The sequence below is a fragment of the Palaemon carinicauda genome, chromosome 13 (genome assembly GCF_036898095.1).
Source record: "Palaemon carinicauda isolate YSFRI2023 chromosome 13, ASM3689809v2, whole genome shotgun sequence".
NCBI classification, from domain to species: domain Eukaryota; kingdom Metazoa; phylum Arthropoda; class Malacostraca; order Decapoda; family Palaemonidae; genus Palaemon; species Palaemon carinicauda.
In genome coordinates, this window is record NC_090737.1 from 36,259,666 (window position 1) to 36,277,517 (window position 17,852).

A 17,852-nucleotide genomic window follows, 5' to 3' on the forward strand; every position below is an offset into this window, starting at 1 on the left:
GCTGTTGGTCATTTCTGGGATTTGGAGAAGGCTGGGATTTTCCCCAAACCTGAGCCCAATGGCATGGCATTTCTGAAATTTGGCAGTAATCTTCCAAGAAGGTCCAGAGCCATTGAGGGATACTGCACAGTGGATGATGGAGTACCGATAATGGGATCCCTCATGTCACTACCTCAAAATCCCCCTTCTGACAGGTAGAAAGAGTCCAACACCTATCCAATCCTAAGAATAACTACTGCCTCTGTGACTAAAAGTACTAATGTGACCAACTATCAATCAGTTGACACTACATTAAGGCTAGTGAGTAGGTGTTCGTAAACCTGTTTTGGGTTTGGTTTCTCTCTTCAGAATACCAACACCAATTCAGATAGATCCAGAAACATATCACTGGGAGGCAGATACAGAAATTAATCAGGCTGTGAACAGTCTCATTCCATGTCTGGGAGACAATTCCTGGCGCAAAGTGTAAGAGGTTTACAGCATACCCTACCATCGGTGAACAGGAGTGGTTATGTGGTTGGCCCGGCTCGGTATTGAGAAGCCCAGAGCGGGAACCAGTCCACAACATACTGAACCAATACGAAGAAATAGTATTTCTCCTTTAGATGGTAAGGAAGTACTTTGTTAAAGGTAACAGATCAAAATGGAAAACCATTGTCCAGGTAATTGGTGAAGGAGGGCACTCAAGCTCCTCTATCATTTGGCTCTTGCAATGATTAGCCATGTATGGTACCGATCATCCTTGGCCCCGCGTGATAAGTGGCCATAGCCTTATGTGATGAGCTGTCGGCATTTAGTGCTTGGTATCCTTTCACAGGCCATCAGCCGAAACAATAAAGAGCTGGCATGAGTTATTGGCCTGAGACTTGAGCATATAAACTGGACCAATGGACAGGTATTCTGATCCGCACTGGATCAGGTACTGGGTGGAACTCTTGCGATCGATCCACCCGGACTTCTTCAACTTTCCCTTCTTATATGAAGAACCATCAGAATCAGAAGGGGATGAGGAAGAAGAGAATAGCTTTATGCGACAAAGTGTCCTTACCCTTAATTGCCAAGGAGTTGGTGTTTGGTCCAGAAAGACCGATCAATACCAGTGAAAACAGGGGAGAGGAAGAAGAGAATAGCTTTACACGACACTGTGTCCTTACCCTTAATTGCCTAGGAGTTGGTGTTTGGTCCAGAAAGACCGATCAATACCAGTGCAGAGGTCACTATTGCACCGACCCTACCTTGCTGACTAGCCCCCAAAGGCACCAGTTTGTAAGAAAACTCTGTAGTGGCTCAAAGGTGAACTGTGGTAGCTATTACACTAAGCCGCTACCAGTCTAAGTTCTATAAAGGCATAAGATAACATTAATGATTCCCATTTTGGCCTATCATATGGTGCCATTGATTGTTCCAAGATAGGACCTTTCACCTACAACTGATAAAACAGTGGCACTGTGACACAAGGCTCACAATCACTAACTGATCCCTAAGGTATCAGTCAATGTATGAACTCTACATCAGCATAAGGAGCTGGGGTGAATGATACCCTTATTGGTCTCCCGTAAGGTGCCAATAACTGATGAAACAACAGTGGCTGTCAAACCATGCTTACGACTGCTGACTAGCCCCAAAGGAACTGGTCAGTGGGCAAATTCTGTACAGCAAAGAGTGCATCAAGACATGAAACAATCCTCCATATTGTGAAAGGAATGAGAAAAGTTGGCACATACACTCTCATCATCCTCAGGCCTATGCTCCTGAGGTTTAGTCTGAATAGAATGACTCATCTGCTCCCAGTGCAAAAGTGGTCGCTGTAAGACGGGCTCACACTTACTTGGCTGACCAAGAGGATACCAGTTAGGGGGTAATTACCGTCACTCCCTCCCAAAGGAGGACATAAATTTCTAAAAGCCCAAAGGAACTTTCAGCAGAAGGCCTTCGCAAGAGAGTATTGTCTTCATAGTTGTCTTCTCAAGGAAGATATGTCCAATAAAAGGATTGGTAGAGGAGGACAGGACGAACTCTTCTTCTACTTGTCAACCATTTTTTCCTGCTGCTACAGAGGAGATATGGTCTGGGTGACCGAAAATGACTGCACTTCCGCCACAACACAAACCACCAAAATGTTATTTTTATTAATAAAATAAATTTTTGAATATACTTACCCGGTGATTATATAAGCTGCAACTCTGTTGCTCGACAGAAAACTCTACGTTCAAAATACGCCAGCGATCGCTATGCCGGTAGGGGGTGTACATCAACAGCGCCATCTGTCTAGCAGGTACTCAGTACTCAATGTAAACACAGAACCAATTTTCTCCTCGGTCCACTGGGTCTCTATTGGGGAGGAAGGGAGGGTCCTTTAATATATAATCACCGGGTAAGTATATTCAAAAATTTATTTTATTAATAAAAATAACATTTTTCAATATTAAACTTAGACGGTGATTATATAAGCTGATTCACACCCAGGGGGGTGGGTAGAGACCAGCATTACTTGTTTACATTATTATGAGCTAAGTATTTTGTATTTCATTTTAGCAGTTATTCAAAATAACAAACATAAAATAAATAAGTACCTGGTAAGGAAGTCGACTTGAACAATTACTCTGCCTTTTAAGTACGTCTTCCTTACGGAGCCTCGCGATCCTCTTAGGATGCTGAGCGACCCCTAGGATCTGAAGTATCAAGGGTTGCAACCCATACAACAGGACCTCATCAAAACCTCTAATCTAGGCGCTTCTCAAGAAATGACTTTGACCACCCGCCAAATCAAGTAGGATGCGAAAGGCTTCTTAGCCTTCCGGACAACCCAAAAACAATAATAAAACATTTCAAGAGAAAGATTAAAAAGGTTATGGAATTAGGGAATTGTAGTGGTTGAGCCCTCACCCACTACTGCACTCGTTGCTACGAATGGTCCCAGAGTGTAGCAGTTCTCGTAAAGAGACTGGACATTCTTAAGATAAAAAGACGCGAACACTGACTTGCTTTTCCAATAGGTTGCGTCGATTATACTTTGCAGAGATCTATTTTGTTTAAAGGCCACGGAAGTTGCAACAGCTCTAACTTCGTGTGTCCTTACCTTCAGCAAAGCTTGGTCTTCCTCATTCAGATGGGAATGAGCTTCTCGTATTAACAGTCTGATAAAATAGGATAAAGCATTCTTTGACATAGGCAAAGATGGTTTCTTAACTGAACACCATAAAGCTTCAGACGGGCCTCGTAAAGGTTTTTAAAAAAAAACTTAAGAGCTCTTACAGGACATAAGACTCTTTCTAGTTCATTTCCAACCATACGATAAGTTTGGAATATCGAACGATATTGGCCAAGGCCGAGAAGGCAGCTCGTGTTTGGCTAGAAAACTAAGTTGTAGAACATGTAGCCGTTTCGGATGAGAATCCGATGTTCTTGCTGAAGGCATGAATCTCACTGACTCTTTTAGCTGTGGCTAAGCATACCAGGAAAAGAGTCTTTAAGGTGAGATCTTTCAGGGAGGCTGATTGTAGCGGTTCGAACCTGTCTGACATAAGGAATCTTAGTACCACGTCTAAATTCCAACCAGGTGTAACCAAACGACGCTCCTTCGTGGTCTCAAAAGACTTAAGGAGGTCCTGTAGATCTTTATTGTTGGAAAGATCTAAGCCTCTGTGACGGAAGACTGATGCCAACATGCTTCTGTAACCCTTGAAAGTGGGAGCTGAAAGAGATAGTTCTTTCCTCAGATATAAGAGGAAGTCAGCTATTTGAGTTACAGAGGTACTGGTCGAGGATACGGATACTGACTTGCACCAGTTTCGGAAGATTTCCCACTTCGATTGGTAGACTCTAAGGGTGGATGTTCTCCTTGCTCTAGCAATCGCTCTGGTTGCCTCCTTCGAAAAGCCTCTAGCTCTCGAGAGTCTTTCGATAGTCTGAAGGCAGTCAGACGAAGAGCGTGGAGGCCTTGGTGTACCTTCTTTACGCGTGGCTGACGTAGAAGGTCCACCCTTAGGGGAAGTGTTCTGGGAACGTCTACTAGCCATCGAAGTACCTCGGTGAACCATTCTCTCGCGGGCCAGAGGGAAGCAACTAGCGTCAACCTTGTCCCTTCGTGAGAGGCGAACTTCTGCATTACCTTGTTGACAATCTTGAACGGAGGGAATGCAATCTAGTAGAAAGGCATCTATATGAACTGCTGCTGGGTCCGGGATTGGTGAGCAAAATATTGGGAGCCTCTTGGTCATCGAGGTTGCGAAGAGATCTATGGTTGGCTGGCCCCAGGTGGCCCAAAGTCTCTTGCATACATCCTTGTGGAGGGTCCATTCTGTTGGAATTATTTGTCCCTTCCGACTGAGACAATCTGCCATGACATTCAAGTTGCCTTGGATGAACCTCGTTACTAGTGATATGTCTAGACCTTTTGACCAGGTGAGGAGGTGCCTTGCGATCTCGTACAATGTCAGAGAGTAGGTCCCTCCTTGCTTGGAGATGTACGCCAAAGCCGTGGTGTTGTCCGAGTTCACCTCCACCACTTTGCCTTGAAGGAGAGACCTGAAGCTTTTCCAGGTCAGACTTACTGCCAGTAGCTCCTTGCAGTTGAAATGCATTGTCCTTTGACTCGAGTTCCATAATCCCGAGCATTCCCGACCGTCTAATGTCGCACCCCATCCTACGTCCGATGCGTCCGAGAAGAGAACGTGGTTGGGAGTCTGAGCAGTCAGGGGAAGACCCTCTCTAAGGTTGATATAGTCCTTTCACCAAGTCAGACAAGACTTTATCTTTCCGGAAACCGGGATCGAGACCGCTTCTAGCGTCTTGTCCTTTTTCCAGTGAAAAGCTAGATGGTATAGAAGAGGACGGAGGTGTAGTCTTCCTAGTGACACAAATTGATCCACGGATGACAGTGTCCCTACCAGACTCATCCACAGCCTGACTGGGCAGCGTTCCTTCTTCAGCATCTTCTGGATGGATAGCAGGGCTGGGGGCTGATCGTCTTGTTCAGCAACGTCCTCATCCGAAACTGATGAGGAAACGGCAACGGAGTGGGCAACATCTGACTTGCTGAATCCGGTCGCACTGGTGGATGCGTGACGGAGCCGGACGCAATATCATGGAACTGCTGCACAGTCTGTGAACTGTCAACAACCATGGGTGCGCGAGGAAGTACAGCGTCAACCCGAAACTGTCTAGACTGTCTGGGTTGTGCAGTCAACACCCTACCGGGTTGCTGAGGTTGACGCACTGCGTCACAACAAGTCACCTCTGCTGGTTGTTGAACGTCCTGAACGTCAACAACCTCCTCCGAGCGTCGCTTAACATCAACGTGCGACTGGCAACCCACACTGGGTCGCATCGGTGGAGGAACCACCTCAACTGGCAGACGCGAGTAGGTTACCTCAGCGTCAACAGGGCGCACAACCGACCGGTTGGAAGGTTGTTGGCCAGAAGGAGGAACCACCTCAACTGGCAGACGCGAGTAGGTTACCTCAGCGTCAACAGGGCGCACAACCAACCGGTTGGAAGGTTGTTGGCCAGAAGGTTCTTCTCCGCATTTAAGTCCTCTATCAAGGACGCAAGCTTGGACTGCATGTCTTGCAGCAAAGCCCATTTAGGGTCTACGGGAGCAGGTGTGGCAACAGACGGGGTTAGCGACTGAGGCGGAACCATTTACCATCCCTGAAAGCCTTGTTATGTGTGACATAATAGTACAGCAAAACTTCAAAGGCTCGACAAAAGTTGAGAAGTTGACCTGTAAACAACTTGGAGCGTCTCCTGGCTAGGCGCCAGGGCGAGTCTACCAGAATTGAGAAGTCTATCTGGGCAGAGGCATGAACTCCCAAGCCGAGAACTTCTCTCGTGTCCTATCAGACTCTCGCTCTATAAGCCAGTTTAAAAGAAGGGAAAACAAAGGCTGTATCCCTAAAACTCCTCCTGGTGCAAAAACCAGTCGCCTAGCCAACGTAACGCTCTCTAGGAGAGCGAGAGAGCACTAGCTTAAAAACAACGGCTTCGAAGTAGCTAGGCCTAGTGTAAGTTCTGACGTTTAGGCGAACGAGGAGCAGCAGTTACAAGATCCGGACGAAGATCCTTAAAAAATCATCATGATTTAATTAAAGTCCATAGGAGGCTAAGCAGCTTAAGGCTCCTCTCCAAATGACAGAGTCCTCAAGGGAATATCAGTAGGAGGGAGAACAGCACTTTCTCATCTACAGGAACCTTGTCCGATAAAAGCTAGGTAACCTCAGTGAGTCTCTCACTGGTGCATTAGTAGCAGACCAGAAGGCAACGTCATGTAACTGCTTGACAGTCTGTGAACTGTCAACAACTGAACTGTCAACCACAACAGGTGCGTGAGGACATACAGTGTTCACTCGAGACTGCTTTGACTGTCTATACTGAGCAGTCAAAACAACTCTAGAATGCGGAGGTTGACGCACCGCGTCAAAACAAAACAACTTAGACTGTTGTTGTACCTCGCGAACGTCAACGGAAGGTTCCGTGCGTTACTGAACGTCAACATGCGGCTGGCAGGGTACACTGGAACGCATGGGTGGCGGGACTCTCTCAGCTGGAGTGCGGCAGAAGGTCGCCTCAGCGTCCACAGGACGCACAACCGTGGTTGGTTGTAGGCTAGAGGTTGGTGCAGTGTCAACCTTCTCCGCACGAAAGTCCCGCATCAATGACGTTAACTGAGACTGCATGGTCTGCAGCAAAGACCACTTAGGGTCTACAGGAGCAGGTGCGGCAACAGACGGTGTGACTGCCTGATGCGGTACCGCTTTGCCTCTCTTAGGAGGTGAACAGTCGTCGGAAGACTGCAGCGAGTCTGAACTGACCCAGTGGCTACAACTGGGCCGTTGGACTTGCGCGGAAGGGACCGACTTGCGCTTAATAAGCTGCGAGACCTTGGTCCATGGTTTCTTACGAGAAACCTCTTCCGCAGACGAGAAATAAATGGGCTCTCTCGTCTTTGTGTGGGTGGGGCGATCTTGGATAGATACGCCCGAAACCACGGAGGGAAACGTCTGTTCGTTGATCAAGGCCTGACGAACCCATAAGTCGTTCGACATTACTTCTCCCCTGGGCTTGGGAGCTTGCAAGAGGTCCCGGACTAGGTGAACGACAGGCACGAACAGACGAACCCTCGGACGCAACACTGTAACACTTTGCGCATATCACTTTATCACTTTGATTTTCTGTTTTGCACTTATTTCACTGAAATCGAAACTTTTACTGATTTCTACCTGAAACACGCAATTCTACCCTCATTAAAAGGTAGTAATTGCTTAATACTAGCAAAAAACAGAAAACATATATAAAGATAAAAAATTCAGTGGCTGGGAAAGAGACTAAACACTAGTTCAAATAAACTACGTTTACAATCTCTCACCGCACATAGCCTGGGGACAAGAATAAAACCCTAGAAACGTTTTACCTTCTTCCCCGTACAGCGACTAGGGACGAGAGTAACACGAGAACAACGTTACCCGCTTGAACGGAACGTTTTCTCTCCTCTCTCTCCCTCCGTCTCTATCTCTCTCTCTCTTTCTCTCTTGATTTCGCACCTAAGAGAAGAGCCCAATTATATATCGTCAAAAAAAACATGTTATTTGACTAAAGGAAAAAAACTGAAAGGTTTTCCAATAAAAAGTTCCTTTAATTTAGAATTTAAAACATTAAAGCTAAGAAAGAATGAACAAAACGTCAGAATCGATTTACTCTTACTGCAAAGTGAAACCGTGATACACTCTCTCTCTATCGTAACGATAGAGCGCATGTTGAACGTCCTGAACGTCAACAACTGCGTAGTCTAAAAAACTAAACGTTAGTTCATCTTTGAAAACAGTACGAAGACTATCAAAGAAATTCTTTCATAAAACATTACATTTAAAAAGTTTTAAATTCTTTAAAGGCTAAATACGATATAACGGGCTCAACGTTGATTAACTTCGGTTCCAAGTTAGGACCGCCTACTATCAGGAAAGGTCGCATATAAACAAAACATAAAAATTATCTTTATATGTTTATAATAAATGGAAAGTTAATCGAAGAGGCCTAATAAAGGCGGAGAGATATAAAATATATAGATCTATAACGTGTTAAGCAAAATTACTAAAAACCTAAACACACTTCCGTCTAAGGGAAGGGTCGGCCATTTAAAAGTGAAAGAGAGTCCATACTCTCTTTGTCACCCTAATTAAATCTATCCAAAACGAGTTCAAGCTTTGAGATGAAGATAAAAACACCTGCATAGCGAAAGCTCAAAACTAGAATAGTGTACTTCACCAAATAGTTGTGAAAACAAATCCAGTTAGTAACAGCGTATTAGTAGGTCTTGCCGGTAGCCCGACAGAGAGAAAATTGATTCTGTGTTTACATTGAGTACTGAGTACCTGCTAGACAGATGGCGCTGTTGATGTACACCCCCTACCGGCATAGCGATCGCTGGCGTATTTTGAACGTAGAGTTTTCTGTCGAGCAACAGAGTTGCAGCTTATATAATCACCGGCTAAGTTTAATATTGAAAAATGGTGATTTTGTCACATGGGAAGCACTAGGTACACTAATTGACACTGCAACACAGAAAAGACCATCTGGGAACTCTGTCATTCTGTCATTGCCAGGTGCACCTGCCAGACGAATAATTTTTCTCTACATCGAGCAAACAGGTATAGGCGACACTAGGTATGAATTCAGTGACTCTACCGAGGCAAGGAAACTACCACAAAACTTTTTGAGTTATGATCTTGTTTATCCTTTTCCTGATCCAAGGAATAAGAACAGGGCAAAGAGGGATGGGCTGCTTACAGTCACCCTTTACAACAGTAAACATCATATGGGGTTTTGAAGGTTTGTATCTTCATAGGAAAAAACATCAACTTCATCACATGGTTACCTTTTTGTGTGCTTCCACTCACAAGCAACAGCGCTCACAAAATCATAAAACCATACACATCACAATATCAGAATAAATGTAAGAAAAGATCCATCATTCAAGACAGAAGAGAAATGTCACGTTTGTACCCACTGCACCCAAATAGAAAAGTGGCTATTCTGTGAGGGGCCAGTAGGCTTTAGTCTAGTGTCACATATTGTTCATCAGCTACAAAGATATGGATTCAATAATCATTCCAGCACTGCAGGACACATCCATATTTCAAAAAATATGAAAGGTTTGTAAGGAAAGGTCCTCAACTCACAAATATTCGGAGATACAAACACAAATCCACCTAAAATCATAAATCCCAAGTACTGTATCAAAAGTTCATCATGAAATACTGTAATTAAACATTATATATTTAATGCAGTAAGCCAGATGACATTTGCACTATGAAACGGGACTATTTGTTGACTTTTGCAGCTAGAAATCATAGGTATGTGAGCTAGGTGAAGCCGACCTTAGGCCAAATTTTAAAATGATTTGACTTAAAAACAGCCTCTTGGAACCTGTTAAGTTTGTAAGTTGAGGACTTTCTGTATACTGTAAAGAGGGAGGTTTGTGTGTTGTGTGAAATACAGTACCTATTATTATTATCATTAATATTATTATTATTAGTAGTAGTAGTAGTAGCTAAGCTATAATCCTAGTTAGAAAAGCAGGATGCTATAAGCCCAAGGGCTCCAACTGGAAAAATAGCCCAGTGAGGAAAGGAAACAAGGAAATAAGAAAAGTACATACATACATACATATACCAAGGCACTTCCCCCAATTTTGGGGGGTAGCCTATAAGAAAAGTAATTAACAATTATAATAAAATATCTTAAGAACAATAACAATATTAAAATACATATTCATATATAAACTATAAAAACTTGAACAAAATAAGAGGACGAGAAAGAAGATACAACAGTGTGTACGAGGGTACCCTCAAGCAAGAGAATGATACCCCAAGACAGTGGAAGACCATGATACAGAGGCTATGGCACTACCCAAGACTAGAGATCAATGGCTTGATTTTGGAGTGTACTTGTCCTATAAGAGCTGCTTACCCTAGCTAAAGTTTCTTCTACCCTTACCAAGAGGAAAGTAGCTAGTGAACAATTACAGTGCAGTAGTTTACCCCTTGAGCAAAGAAGAATTGTTTGGTAATCTCAGTGTTGCTAGGTGTATGAGGACAGAGGACAATATATAAATAATATGCCAGACTATTTGGTGTATGAGTAGGCAAAGGGAAAATAAAATGTAACCATAGGGAAGGATTCAATGTAGTACTGTCTGGCCAGTCAAAGGACTGGATATCAAGTACAGTACCAAATAGACATACCTGGAAAATTTTTACCTGAAGTCGAGTCACTACTTTCCACTTCATCACCAAGAACTATTTCTCTGGAACGCTCACTTTTGGAGACGGTGGGTTTTTCAGTGTCATTACCTAAAAAAAAAAAATCAATTAAGATTTATACTTACATTTCATTGATACTGTATAAATTTTAATGCTGACGAGATGAAACTCCACAAACGTAGGTTCTTAGATTACAACAGAGAACCTACGATGGTTTGTAACCAACTTTGATATAAATCAAAACACACCAACATACAGTACTGCAGGTAAGCAACAAAGTCTCTCACCTATGCTAATGCAATTGTTAAGTTCTAAATTACGACATGGAAACATAATTAGGACTTAAAAAATACAAATATAGGACACATAAATAGAATGATAAAATCAAACCGTGAACCCAGCCCTACGTCATTTATTGATTCCAAGAGACCAGATGTGAGGCAATTTTCAATGTAGGTCGTATTTTATCCTTAAAATGTGATTTATATGATCCCTATACATGTAAAAAAATTAAAAAGCAGCACATACAACCTGCTATTAGTCTATAAAAACCCCATACTATACCTATATTAATAAGCTACATGTGAAGTACAATTAATATTAACAAAGTCGGGAGAAGCCATCACAACTAACTTATATTGAATCTGGAGCAGGGTTGTATATGCCGACTTGACTGAGTCGACACCATTTATAAGAATTTTCAAGATGCTGCATTCACAGTTTAGTTCCAGTTCTTTTTGTTTCTCTTCAACAAAAATAAAAACATGACTTGATTTCAAGATTGAGAGAGAATGACTTCGTATTCTAATAGGGAATTCTAACATGTATGAAAAGCCATTTTTCTTAGTCATACTTCGATGATTTTTTTTTTGCCCTGGTTTGTTTTCATAAGATTTTATAATTTTGTTATCATGATATCAAGATTCTTGCTGAGAAGAGATTGAGGATGACAGGTGCGTCTACCAATACCGCGGAATATCAGATGTCACCTTGGTGGGTAAGAGACATGGCCTCTTGAAGGGAAGAATGTGGGAAATCTGTTTTTCTTTTGGGGTAGAGGTGATGTTTGTCAAGCTTCAAGAACAAGGGAGTTTCATAGAAATAAGATATCATGGTCTCATTCAAATAATCTTTCATAAGTGCTGTTTTGGTATGCGATCTCAAAGTCGTGCTTTTGCATTGGTATGCGATCTCACTTCACTTCACGGTGAAGCAAGAACCATTAGATTTTCTAGAAAAATATATACCGGGAATAATTATCTAAGAAATTAATCAATCCTTGATGTTAACGTGCGCAGCTTAACATTACCGCTTGCCAGTACATACGGAGCTTGATGTTCTTATCTTTTCGCGAATGAAGCGAGAGCACGGCGAAGCAAGAACCATTAGATTTTCTATTCTTGTTTTATTTATCTATTAAAAATATTGAGATCGCATACTTAAGCAAAAGAATAATTACTGAAATCATGCCATAAATGAGATTGGAAAACAAAACAGTACCCTTTCATATAACTTGAACCTTTCAGGTTATATTGCGATTGTTAAATATGAGGTTTTTGTTTTTTGTGTGGAGTACCTATTATGAGAAAAATTAAATGTTTACTAGTAATGGAGGATTTGCTGGGTGTCCTCTACCTATCAATATATAATGACATCAATTATCAAATAACCATACCTGGATCAATTCTATCTGAAGATGAGTCATTACTTTGCTGCACTTCTTCATTAATAGCCATTTCGCTGGAACTCAAAATTATAGGGACAGTGGGCTTTTCCTTTTCTTTGTCTAAAATAAATATAAAAAATCTTTTAATGAAATTTCATACTTGAAATCCATCTGTATAAATCTTAATTTTGATTAGATGAAACTCCATAATACTTTAAACAGAATAAAAAACTTAAAAAATAATTATTCTTTCTTAATTGGAATGGTGAAAAGATCTTCATATTAAAATAGAACTTTAATAATAAAATTGATTATCTACAGTATATACTAACTGAAATTCATATGGCTTTATCCTTAAAAGGCTACCATTGCTTCGAAGTTTATCTTTTAAAAATATCTTGTTTTCCTTCATTGCCAACCTCCACCTAGTATAATATTGCTGCATAGATGGTGTTGTGTGGCAGGAAGCATGGTTCATTTTTCAAATTACCAAGTCAAAGCAAATTCAACAAACTTCTTGACCTCAAATAATCACTAAGAAGGTGGGGGGGGAATAAAACATGAATCCCAGGTGCTTATATAAATAATAAAATTCATTATAAAAATTCCATAATTTCAATGAAACTAACCCAAGGTTCATATGGCTACATCCCACATTTAGCAGGTAAGTGAGGAAATGTGACAAACCAAAACAATAACTATTTAAAACAAAAACTCTTTCCACCTGACAACAAATTAAAGGTACTTTGACCAATATCAGTTACCCAAAATAACATCACCCTGTTGCAACCAAAGGAACTAAAAACCAACAACATTTATAAGAAAACCAGGCTTCCTTTAATAAGACAAAGAAGTCTATCCTTAGAAGCACTACCCACTTCCTCTCTAAAAATGAAATATAGAAAACAGAGGGAGATCATTCACTTTGCAATCATTTTGGCCCTAAAGTTACCCGAGAGACAAAATCATTTCATCTACAGCAAAGCCCACCTCCAAGGAAAGAGCCTGAAGTTCACTAGTATGTTTAGCCAAAGCCAACAAAGAGTTTTCAAGTTAAGATCCTTTAAACATTTCCCAAAGGGTTAAAATTAGGATTTTTCAAATACTGTAATACCAAATAAAGATTCCAATGAACTGACCTGATAAACGTCATTTTCTCAATTGTAAAAGATCTGAGAGTATCTGCAAAGATACCTGAATTAAATAAATCCAATCCAAGATGTTTGAAAATGGTAGCAGCATAAATAGAGATCATCTCCTCAGAGAAAAGACAACATAGAAACTTGACAATATTGTCCACACTAATTCTAGTCACTAATACTTTCCTGGATTTGTGTCAATCAAAATAGACATACCACGGTCTTTGATACAGAATATTAGTAGAATGTCTCTTAGAAGATAAGTCAATCTAGAGGGCCAGGAAAACCCTTTTCCAACAAGGATATGATGGACAGTCTCCATACGGATAGCAGAAGCCTCTGGGGCATTAGGTGCTGACTTGAGATAAAGGTTGTCAGGGTAAACTGGTCCTGAGAAACAACCTTATAGGGCAATCTGACAGCAGACCACAAATTCACAAACCATTCCCTCTGAGTCTAGTAATGAACAACCAGAGTCATCTTACAAACCAACGTTATCCTAAATTATTTATCACCACACGAATCAAGAGAGCGGGGTGAGCACATCCCCTTTCCATGCCAGAAGATTCGGCACCAGTGAACAAGCACCGACTCCAAAATTCCACACAAGCTATTCGGAGTGGAGATCTCCAGTTCCCCCAATCATCATCTACCTGATTTGTGAAGGATCCAGTCCTGAAAACTCAGACTGCTGCACAGAATCATCTCTAGAGCCTGTAGTATATATAGTAGGTTGAAGAATCATTGAAAAGTTTACCTTTTTAGAGTAATAGCCCCAATATCAATTTCACTGTTAGGCCTACTAAAAACATTAAAAGTCGATCTGACATTAGGATCTATTTGGCTACCAGCCATATCATGATGCAACTGCCGACTGTTTATTTAAGAACTGTGAGTCTGTTAGTAAAGGCATTACTCGGCAAGCCATATTAATAAGTGAGAAGATGGTTGCTCATTAGCCCCTGCTCCAGTGGGAGGAGGGATAGGAAAATCATTCCTAACCTGTTCAATCCCAGAATCCAATACATATAGGATTCTGGATCCCAGAAATGCAACAGTTCCACAGTAGAAGCACCTGGAGCAGAGATATTTCAAGGACTGCGTGTCAGTATTGCATTCGACTCTAAATGCCCGGTGTACTATACAACCCTTGTTAATTGGTACACTAGAAACACTAGGCAAAATAACAGGAGTTAGCCTAAGGTTCACAGTAATGAAATGGCAAGGAGTGGATACGATAACTGAAATGCTCATTAAAACATGGGGGAGAATGGAATTATGTAAGTTTCCAACATCTGAGAAAGTGGCTAGTAGTTGCACTGGTTCTGATAAGTACTTTCGATTACTAGTATGAGGACATACCATACCCACAGTCATTGACAGAAGGACTATTTTTACATAGATTGAATATTGAAATTAATAACATCACTGCTAACTTCTGAAGGACAGGAGTTTGCCTAAATACCAACATTGTCCCTGCTTGCTATGTCCACTAGCCTGGTTTTCTCTGGATTCTCCCTAGACTTGAAATCTAGTACACTTTTACATTCAGAGTCCACATGAACCCATTTAAACAAATTCTTGATATAATCTTCCAGTAAATTGATTGGTATGTCTACACATTCTGAATATCTATTTTATAAGATTGTTCCAGGCAGGCAAGACAACTACTGACAGGATCTTTCCCTCCTGTAAAATGATATTTTCATTATGAAATATATTTTTGAACATACCTACCCGGTGGATATATATATAACTTAAGTCTCTGACGTCACGGCAGAAATTCAAAACTCGCGGCAATCGCAGATTGAGTAGCCAGGTGTACCACCAGTGAGCCCTCAAGCGACGGTACGTAGAACCACTCCCTGTATCCTCAGATTTTCTATACCCATAAGTCTCTAGAGGGGAGGAGGGAGGGAGTTAAATTATATATATATCCACTGGTTAAGTATGTTCAAAAATTTATTTTATAATGAAAATATCATTTTTAAACATTTGACTTACCCGCTGATATATATATATATATATATATATATATATATATATATATATATATATATATATATATATATATATATATATATATATATAGCTGATTGACACCCTTGGTGGAGGGTCAGAGACAGCCAACATTGTTGGAATATTACTTAAGAGTCAAAAAACAAGCTTAAAGGTTCATACCTGATAAGGAACCTGACTTTTATGATACTAGTCATTAGTCCGCTTTCCTTATGAGATCCAGCGATCCACTCAGGGGGCTGAAGACCTCTAGGAGCTGTCAAACCGGTCTAAAAACCTCTATGTTGACAGGACCTCAACCAATACCCTTGTTTCGGGCTCTCTCAAGGAACAAAATTGACCACCTGCTAAAATCAATGATTGTGGAAGACTGTCGACCAATCTCCAAGCAGCCATAAAAATACAAAAGTTCAAAGAAAAGAAAAGGGTATTAGGATTATGGGAACGTAGTGGTGTATCCTTCCCCCACTACTGTACTCGCTGCTACGAATGGTCCCAGAGTGAAGCAGTTCTCAAAAAGAGTCTGGACACGTTTCAAATAATGTGAAGCGAACACAGATTTACTCCTCTAAAATGTTGTGTCCTTCATGCTTTGCAACAATCTATTCTGCTTGAAGGCCACCGAAGTTGTTACAGGTTGAACTTCAAGCGTCTTGGCTTCTATAAAAACTTGCAGTCTGCCTTACTGCAAAGTGCATGAGCTTCTTAATTAAGAGACTGATGAAGAATGCAAGAGCATTCTTCAACATCTGTAATGAGGACTTCTAGAACGAGCACCAAAGAGCTTCCGACTAGTCTCGCAACTCTTTTGTTCAGTTCAGATATAACTTCAGGGCTCTAACTGAGCACAGGACTCTCTCTAACTCCTCGCCAGCCACATAGGAAAGGTTCGGAATCTCAAAAAACCTTAGGTCAAGGTTGAGAAGGGCGTTTGTTCTTGGCGAGAAAGCCTAACTGCAATGAGCAGATAGCTTTGTGATTTCGAAAAAAACCAATCATTTAAGCTAAAAGCATGAATCCCACTGACTCTGTGAGCTGTCACCCGACTAACCAAAAATAGAGTCTTCATCGTGAGGTCCTTAAATGAAGCTGAATGCAAGGGCTCAAACCTGTCACTCATAATGAGCTTCAGGACAATACTCAGATTCCAAACTGGTGAATCCTGGAGTTGTTGCTTTGATGTTTCAAATGATTTGAGGAATTTCTGTAGGTCTTTAACATTAGAAAGGTCCAACCTTGATGGAAGAAGTACTCCTTGCTCCTACAATAGCTCTACTGTAGTTGCTTCCTTCGAAAAAATCTCTAGTTCTTGTCAGTTCTTTGATAATCTGAAGACAGTTAGATGAAGAGCTTGGAGATTTAGATGGTACATTCCAAGAGGGTTGTTTGAGTAAACCCACTCTTAATGAAAGACTTCTTTGAGTGTCTACCATCCATTGCAGTACCTCTGTGAACCACTCTCTGGGGGCTAAAAAAGGGCCACTAGAGTCAATCCGTTCCTTTTGTGTGACACAAACTTTTGCATCACTTTGTAATGAATTGAACAGTGGAAATGCGTACAAGTCCATGTCACGGCTGTTTGACGCTCGGGGTCGCATTCTGCTTGATGATTGACATCACATCCCGAGAGACGCTCGATGTCACATCTTGCTGGACGCTCGACGTCACGTCCTGCAGGACGTCATGTTCCGCTAGAAGCTCGACGTCCCATTAGGTGGACGTTCGACGTGCTTGACTCCTTGGGTTAAAATGGCTAAAATACGACATTTAACTAGGGAGTTGTAAAGACGTTCGTCATCAAGAACATCTCTACTAGTAGCCTCACTACGCTTGGTGTCCAGGTGTGCGTTCGTTCTTGGCGAAGTGACCTGACACTCAGGGTCTAGGCCCGCTACTCTCCTGTTGTTGGCAGGCTGATAAACTAGCATGAACAAAGAGAGCTTCTGTTGCATATCTAGCAACATAATAAAAATAGGGTCAACCTGTTGTGGTACAGGAGACGTCACGTCTACCACAAGCTCTCTTCTACACCGTTTGAAAACACGCAGAGCGTCCAGAAGACGACAACCAGTTCAACGGTGGAGAAGGAGCATGAACCGATGTCATGCTAGGCTCAGACAATTGTCCTGCAACTGGGTGAGTTGGATGTTATTTGACAGTTGCCGACATCCTTAAAGGATGTTTGGTAGGAGAGTTTCTTTGGCAGAAAGAAAAAACGCTCAAGACTGCTCCAAAGACTACAACCAGACGCTTGCGGTGTCATGATAGGACGCTGATTGACCGTGTCCACCTTCCTCTTCAGAGGTCTGGAAGCTGACGCCAGCCTCGTCTGGGCGCTTCATCATCCGAAGATGACAAAAAAACTTTTACCTCACCTTTCCTATGATGAAGGTGAGCGTCCTAGGAAGCGTCAATAGGTATGCTCGAGGAGGCGTTTGCTAGGGAGCTAAAGCCTCTCGTTTCCTTTGTCGTTCGACATTCCTTCTCCCAGGGGATAGGGAGCTTGGAATCAAGTTTTAAAAATCGACATTCCTTGGAAGAGGTCTATGGATTAGAAGAACGACAGGTCCTAACAGACGCACCCTCTATTTGAGGGGTGGTGCTTAGACTGAAACAAAGAGCCCAAAACTGGACAACTTCCTCCTATACACAAACCTTCAGGTATTGCTTGAAGTTCGGATGGATGAGGATGTGGAAGTAAGCATCCTGGAGGTCTAAAGAGACCATCCAGCAGACCTTTCCTACTGCTGTAAGGACTGATTTCAATGT

At 41.7% G+C, this 17,852-nt stretch overlaps 1 protein-coding gene across 1 annotated transcript in view; it reads right to left on the reverse strand.

Moving 5' to 3' along the window:
- The window catches only part of LOC137651500 (uncharacterized), a 160,582-nt gene that overhangs the window by 95,380 nt on the left and 47,350 nt on the right, over positions 1 to 17,852 (reverse strand). The window contains exons 3-4 of the mRNA XM_068384727.1: positions 11,935 to 12,045; positions 10,242 to 10,349 (exon numbers count right to left, since the gene is read on the reverse strand). Of these exons, the coding sequence (XP_068240828.1) occupies positions 10,242 to 10,349; positions 11,935 to 12,045 (219 nt within the window). The remainder of the gene's footprint in view (positions 1 to 10,241; positions 10,350 to 11,934; positions 12,046 to 17,852) is intronic.